Source organism: Hylaeus volcanicus, chromosome 9 (assembly GCF_026283585.1).
Source record: "Hylaeus volcanicus isolate JK05 chromosome 9, UHH_iyHylVolc1.0_haploid, whole genome shotgun sequence".
NCBI classification, from domain to species: Eukaryota; Metazoa; Arthropoda; class Insecta; order Hymenoptera; family Colletidae; genus Hylaeus; species Hylaeus volcanicus.
Window position 1 is genome coordinate 1321846 of NC_071984.1, and position 7401 is coordinate 1329246.

Here is a 7401-nt window from a genome sequence, read left to right on the forward strand (position 1 = left end):
TTTGTTTGCATTAAACGTGGCACACAGTATAGCCTTTCAACATACCATAGAATTGTTAGATGCAGAAGCTGAATAAAGTTTCAAGATGTAACTCAAAGATGCTAACAAACATTGTAAAAGAATCTACAGTAGCAGAATTTTCCAGCAATTATTTTCATGCTTAGGCAGAATCGATTCTTTGACGTATAACTAGAGAGTTTTAGGAATGTGTTTTAGGCTGGTGTGCAGAAAGATCATTAAAAGCGGCACGACAGGAAGTAGCTCAGCCTTGGCATTTGTAACATGTTATACATCGTAAGTGTTTGAATAAATGACAAATTACACAATTCATAATTAGAGTTGTATTTATGTATAATATGTTGCAGATGCGTCTTATGGATGAGATACGGTACTCTCATTGGAGACCGGTTTATATTGGTAGTAAATGTCTTTGGAACGATTCTTCAAGCGTCTTACATTTGCGTGTTCGTTTTATATAGCGTACAGAAATCGAGAACTGTGAAACAAGCAATTGCTGCGACTTTGTTTCTCGGAGCCGTGTACTTTTATAGTTTCTACGAGGAAGATCGAGCATTAGCAGCAAAGTATGTCGGGTTGCTCAGTTGTACGGTGACAGTATTGTTCTTCGCATCACCATTGATGATGCTGGTAAGTTTCGTCTTCGTTTCCAAACGAAGGTATCGGTAGTCAGCGATTCAAAGTGGATAATTGAACGCATTGTTTTCTAGGCGCACGTGATAAGGGTGAAGAGTACAGAGAGTTTACCATTTCCCATTATCGTGGCCTCTTTGATAGTTTCCTCTCAGTGGTTCACGTACGGTTGCCTTCTCAACGATCGTTTCATACAGATACCAAACTTTCTAGGCTGTGTGTTGTCCGCATTTCAGCTTTGTTTCTTTTTAATTTATCGAAGCGATCGGATCTCAGAGGCTCACTTAATATAACGTTATTTTTGAACTATTTCTACACAAGTGTAACACCGATGCATTTGTTCATGTACTCATGAACGTCATTTAAAATAAGATTACTTGTACTCACGGAAAGAAAAAAAATATATATATTTTTAGAAATAACTTTCGAATTTGTTTCAATCAAATTTCTTCGCGGCAGAATATAGTTCTGAGTTTTGTCGCGACGCGACGAAATTCCCTAGCGAAATTCCCTAGAGGATAAAAACGAATCAATTCGTCGAGATCAATTTGTAAATAAATAATAAATGATATTTTCTTTTCATGAATTGAACGTTTCATCTTTTATAGAAATTATTCGTTTTACCAAATAGTACTTGGTTTTTTTTCATATTAAAAATAGTAACTTACATAGATAAGGAAAAGGGGATATAATGTAAGGGAAGGGGAAAAATGTGAAAACCATGAAGACTGTATATCAGAACACGTGAGCATTTAAAGAGCGAACGTATCATCACACTAAATTACATTTCACTGTAATTAAATAAAAAATCAGAAAGATTTATATCGTTAAACGTAAGACTTTTGTATTTATTTCAATAATAAACAAAACTGCATTAAGTGTAACAACATACGTGCACATAATCATTTAATGAATAATAATATTGTGTAAACCTCAAATGCAAATGGAATTTATTTTGTACACGTCTCGATTTAAGAACTCTATATATTTAACAAACTTCTCAAATGCAGTTCGTCGTTATTGTGCACTGAGTTGTAACGAAGAGCAAATGCACAACGTTAAATCTGTGAAAGATGAAACCATCAGTAAAATAGAGAGATTGTCTTCGCTCAACTTCCAAGGCGATCACAGTATATCTGTATTGAAAGCAGCGATTAGGTTTACGGAGGGTTTAAGAAATACCAAAATTGATAAAGACGTGGAACCTATGTACAGCCCGTTTGTAACGAATTCCACTTCTTTGAGAGATGATATCGTGGAGAGTAGCTCCGATAGGAATAAGATTATCCAGAACGCTGTCGTTTTAGAGGAAGAATACTTTGTAGCACCTTTGAGAACTATTTCGAAAGAATGAATATGAAACATGCGTTGGCAAAGCTCGGTGCAAATTTCGTTAGCCTCACGGAACAGAAATTTGCATACGGGCCTCAAGGTAGCATGGTTTTGAGGAATCTTGAAGAGCTGTGGTTCCTGCATTGTGTTACGATGTCTCGGTATAATATATTCTTGTCGGAGAAAGTGAGCGATACTCTAAATTTTATTGTAAAAAGTTCGACGAGCGATGTACCTTTTGGACTAGCTGTAATAGAGAATTCCAAGAATTCTTGGAATCAAAATGTAGCTATCGATAGTAAATGGAAACACCAAAGAATAGCTACGATAACTATTTTTAATAATGATATGGAATCCAAAGACTTGTATCATAAGCTACAAAAGGAACGTAGAATTTGGTGGCGTAAGCTAGCGCAACGTCCCTCTAGGTTTAAAGTTACAGAGCCGAAGAAAAAGAAGAACTTGGATACGGTGGACATTGAGGCACAGTTTCCTTTCGGAACTGTCGTTGTGGAGAAAATCACTTATCACACGGATATTCAGAAAATGTTTAGCGAGGTGCTTTGTTTTTCGTTTTCTTTAACTTTGAATTTACATAAGTTTTAGAAATAAGAATCATTTATATGGAGTATTTTATTTTTCAGATCGATAATAAAAAAGATTTTACCAACGTACAAATGGTGGAACATACAGTATGTTTGGATTGGGGTTGCTTAGCACTACTCTGCGATGCTTACGACACAGACGAATCAGCCAGAATGCAGATACATTTCAAGCTAGCACCACACAAGGTCGCAATTTGTATAGAAGAGCGGAAGAATGATGTTGGAAATGATGATTTAAATCGCTTTGTACTTTACTTAAATAACATGCTAAGAACAAAAGGCCTGAACACTATATTAACCAGCCCGTGTGTCGTGGACACGTGTTTGGTTCCTTTCGTGGTTTTAGTTCACAGGACTAGTCTCGAAAATGGCATTATACGTATAACAAATAGGTCAACAACTCTCAGCGAAGCGATTCACATAACCGATTTGGCAAATTATATAATTAAGTATTGTTAAAACCAACGAACGACAATAAAGTTTTACGTGTCGAGTCTTTAAAATATATTTTCCAGTGGTGTTATTATTTCTCTTCATCGATAAAGGAATACAACAGATTTTCAGAAACAGGAAGTTTTGTTTCTGTTTCGTAGTTGACATATATTATTCGCTAATTCGTCAAATATATTCAGCTACTTTATTTTATAATAGTATCTTCAAAAAATTTCACCTATTAAGGTATCGACAAGAACATTCCATTAAAAATAAATGTAACAGACTTAAATACGAAAGAAGTTTGCGCATGGATGTTGTAATGGTGAAAGTACAAGAAGATCGGAATGCTTTCGTACTTGATAAAATGTACACTTTATACACCAGCATTCCTCGACTGAATATTGCCAAAATTTATATAAACTAAATTGTAGTATGATGTCGCTCTGGGGAGCAAGTATCGTTCTTCAAATAATAATACTTCTAAACAGCTAAGCAGGTAGTTGCAGCTTCTTGCCTTTCAATACTTTGGTAATGTAGAGATAGAAAAAGTCACAGTAGAGAACTGTCTGCACTAAGCCAGCAACTATGGCGATTAAATCGTAGTGATCCTCTGCGTAGTAACGATACACCCAGTTTAATAAATAGAGCCCTCTGTACGATCCCAAAGCGAACAGGTAGTGGCTGGTGATGCTCTCCGCCTCTCCCGTTTTTGATACTAAAAACAATTGGGGCAATATTGCTACGGACTCCAAGTAGATGCTGAACGTCCATAAAATTTCCACGACTGTGAACTCGTGGTTGATTAGTAACGCCAGTACCAGCGTGGGGAGAACTAGAAACTCGATCCTGAAAGGGTAAACGAAAGTTAAAGAATTTAAATGTAAAATAGTACCCATACTCTATGGACTTTATTGCAGATGGAGAATGGAGAATTATTCGGTGTGAAAAGGAGGAACGCACCTGAACGTGTCGTGGTTGTGGTCGTAGGTGGCTTTAAATTTAGCGTACATCAGGAAAACAGTGGCGTAGGAGGTTGCGATGAAAATTACTTTCATAAATGTGTTGTACGCTGAGATGTAAGTTGTCACCAGGTCTAGATAGCGCATTGTGTAGACAATAGCGAATAGAATTTGTGATTTGCCACTGATACCTGCAAAATAGAACTCAGGAATGTAGATAAATTAGGTTTCGTGATGGTTAATGATTGTTTGAACTGTTATAGGTTGTTTTCTTGTGAATATGTAAATACGAGTATATATACCGGCACAGCTTCGAGTTTTCCATATTTTTAGGAGAAGGATGATAATCGCGAGAAGATGCGATAAGTCACCTAAGAGACGAAATATGTTCATATTTTCAGTTATTGAAAGGCAAAGTTTTATAAGAAAGTAAGACTTCACAGACCTAACTCGCAAAGCATACAAAATATGACGTGGCTCTGACTGCAACATCTGCAGATGGCCGACCGATCAGCCTCGTTTAATTTCGACCGCGTTCCGAACGTCTACAACGCGAAGTACGATGTTTTACGAATACTTTCGAATTTCGTATTTTATTATTCGACGTTTTATTCGAGAAATATTTTTAAAAGAATTGGTATATATATATTACGTGATTAAATCACGTAATAATGATTCAGTAATTATATTAGGTATTCAAATTTCTGGTGTATTCGCAGAGTGATTTTAACATTAATTTTGTAGTAAATTATGATAGGGACAATTTTTATTTAAAAAATATTTTGTACAAAAATGTTGTACTTGTTTTTCCGAGAGCTACTACTTTATTGTATTTTATTCTATGTCTTGGACTCTCTTGGGTCCTCTAAGGTCGCATTTTAGGGTACAGTGGCGCCATCGGTGGCGAAACGACCAAGTTTTTAGTGGAAATAGTTCCCATTGTCGCCGCTAGATGGAGCAATTAAATGCGTCAGTATAGCACTTGAGACTATAATAAATTTATGTTCAGAATATAAGTGGTTTTATTTTCAAATTTTAATGATTACACGTTTGAACAACCAGAAAGCAATAAATTAATTAACAAAATCAATCACAAATTCAAAAAGATAAACGAAGCAAAAGACGGTAAAAGAGATCCTCTTCTGAATCGATAAAGAAGATTCCGCCAAAGTTCAGGTGATAATCCACTGCGGTGTCGATAAGGAAGTTTCCATTATCAGGTATCGGCAACATCAGTGGCACTATCGGTGGTAGAACATCCAAGTTTGTAGAGAAATAGTTCCCATTGTCGCTGCTAGATGGCACCACTGATGCTTTTAATGAATTATATCTTTTATTTGCCATAAATGCATTATCAACACGATTCATTGCTTTATAACGCTACCCTATATCAGTTAATGTCTTAAATTTATCATTTCAATGAATACGATCATTTATTGTAACGATACAAATTTGAGACTCCTTAGCCCACTTCAAGCTCTCAATGGGAAAATATTCAATTAGCACACTAATGAATATATTATAAAAATTAAACAACTATTTCAGATCAGGCAATCTACCAACCCTAACAAACAAATTGCTTTTGTGTGGATACCATCCCACCATGGCATAGAGGGAAATGAACTAGCAGACCAAGCAGCGAAGGAAGCCTCTATAGACTATCCAAACCCAAACAACCGCATTCCCTGCTCGGATCTATTTTACCATCTTGAATCAACAATGTGGACCAACTCAGAAAGAAGTTGGATCCATAAATCAGAGAACAAAGGCACACTCTACTTCAGGTTATATTATAAATCAACGAGAAAACCATGGTTCCACAATTGAAACCTTCCCAGGAGTGCAACGACTTGGATTTCCAGATACAGAAGCAATCACTACAATCTGGCTGCCTCCCTCTCGAGGGTGGGGATTACACAAAATAGCAACTGCAGCTGTGGTCACGCTTTACAAGACCTGAACCACATCTTATGGCACTGCGCCCTCTTCAATCAACACAGAAGGAAGATGATAAAGGACCTAGAACAACTGGGATGGTTCCCACCATATGAAATTGAACAATTCCTTCCTCGATATCAGCCCTCAGGGTTATCTCAAGATTCATTGCAGATAATAAACTGCAAATATAGCCTCCGCTATCTTTCTGTACATCAAACACTTTCTGAATTATAACAACACCAAAGTGCACATATTGTAGTAATCCAAACAATGCTTTAGACACATCTCTAATATGCATATACATAAACTACATTACATATTCTGTATAATCAAGTAAATATAAGAAGTCTTAAGTTCATATAGTTATTACTAGTAGTAAGTTCATATATTGTATAAGATTGTATATCACTTGACCAGGGCGTATGGACCTGAATTGGTTCGAAGCCTTTAATAAACAGAACAGAACAGTAGGCGCAGAGGTGCCCCTCTTCGATTCATCCAGAACTAAACCATTACACCGTCGTATAAATAGACCAGTGACTCAAGAGGAATCCCTAGCCTCGACTTAAAAGATCAGGGACATGTTTAAAAGATTTTTCCTACTAAAAAGAAACACATGTAAATAAGCATTCTTCAATACAATTGATTCCTCTTTCAATCTCCATGGAAAATATGGAAATAAATTAAAGGAGGAAGACGTTTTTTTAACGTTTTTCATTTTAATTAAAATACTTATAATATATACACTCAGTCCGCAGGTTTCAGGACACGAATAGAGACATTATTGTATGTACAAGTATCAAATTTTGACAATATCGCGGTCTGCCAATACGGAGACATAATTCTTTACCCTACAATACTGTATAAAAATGAGAGATACGTAAAGAGAAGTCTAATAGGCGTTATAATCTACGTCAAAATCGACTTTCGAATATATATATCCTTTCTTTATACTGTCGTCGAAAGTCGATTTCGACAATGCACTGGCCACTATTGCTCGTTAAGTTATTCCAAAGTTCCTAGGAACTTTGCGTGGCGAAACGTTACATCCTTGGAAAAAATGCTAGGGAATTAATTCCTTGCTATCTTTGTGGACTCCTTATTTCCAGTCACGTGTTCCAAATCGAGGCTATCGTATTCGAGGCCCGCGGTGTTATCATAATAGGCATAATCGTAGTCGTTCTTCTTTCCAGACTTTGGTCGCGCCGTAGTTGTAGGAGGCAGCCTGGTCGTGGAGGAGAACGGTCTCGCGGATCCACTCACGTAGGTACTTCCCCGAACGGTGGTTGGCGACTGTGGCGGCCTCTGCGTGTTCGAATTGAAGCTGTTGGGATTGTACGTGGTTACTGTTGAGAGCCTCCTGCAAAATAAAAATGATTGTCAACTTTGCTAGTCACGGATTTCTAATAAAACGACATGATTCTGTTCAGATTGATGCACAGTAATTAATGCAAGAAATGTAAGCTTTGGGTTCTTTTTCA

At 36.7% G+C, this 7401-nt stretch overlaps 4 protein-coding genes across 6 annotated transcripts in view; 2 read left to right on the forward strand and 2 right to left on the reverse strand.

The window, feature by feature from the left end:
• Positions 1-1073, forward strand: part of LOC128881995 (sugar transporter SWEET1) — a 1562-nt gene extending 489 nt beyond the window's left edge. Inside the window, exons 2-4 of one of the 2 annotated variants that reach the window (XM_054133514.1) lie at positions 204-294; positions 366-648; positions 729-1073. In XM_054133514.1, coding sequence (XP_053989489.1) covers positions 206-294; positions 366-648; positions 729-944 — 588 coding nt within the window. In that variant the 5' untranslated portion in view covers positions 204-205 and the 3' untranslated portion in view covers positions 945-1073. The remainder of the gene's footprint in view (positions 1-203; positions 295-365; positions 649-728) is intronic. The other variant, XM_054133513.1, reaches the window with a different exon arrangement.
• Positions 1074-1866: 793 nt separating this feature from the next.
• Positions 1867-3095, forward strand: LOC128881992 (DNA polymerase subunit gamma-2, mitochondrial). The gene is made up of 2 exons (XM_054133507.1): positions 1867-2541; positions 2628-3095. Exons 1-2 carry the CDS (start codon positions 2002-2004, stop codon positions 3045-3047), a joined length of 960 nt encoding a protein of 319 aa, XP_053989482.1. The 5' UTR covers positions 1867-2001; the 3' UTR covers positions 3048-3095.
• Positions 3096-3202: 107 nt separating this feature from the next.
• On the reverse strand, positions 3203-4569 carry LOC128881993 (ER lumen protein-retaining receptor). Of its 2 annotated transcripts, XM_054133509.1 has the most exons (4): positions 4428-4569; positions 4285-4353; positions 3984-4173; positions 3203-3869 (listed from the first exon to the last, which is right to left on the reverse strand). In XM_054133509.1, exons 1-4 carry the CDS (start codon positions 4441-4443, stop codon positions 3512-3514), a joined length of 633 nt encoding a protein of 210 aa, XP_053989484.1. In that variant the 5' UTR covers positions 4444-4569; the 3' UTR covers positions 3203-3511. The 2 variants fall into 2 exon arrangements, with proteins under 2 accessions (XP_053989484.1, XP_053989483.1); XM_054133508.1 differs by having other exon boundaries at positions 4285-4512.
• Positions 4570-6627: 2058 nt separating this feature from the next.
• Positions 6628-7401, reverse strand: part of LOC128881989 (probable serine/threonine-protein kinase clkA) — a 5975-nt gene continuing 5201 nt past the window's right edge. Inside the window, exon 5 of the mRNA XM_054133500.1 lies at positions 6628-7280. Within this exon, the coding sequence (XP_053989475.1) occupies positions 6992-7280 (289 nt within the window). The 3' untranslated portion in view covers positions 6628-6991. The remainder of the gene's footprint in view (positions 7281-7401) is intronic.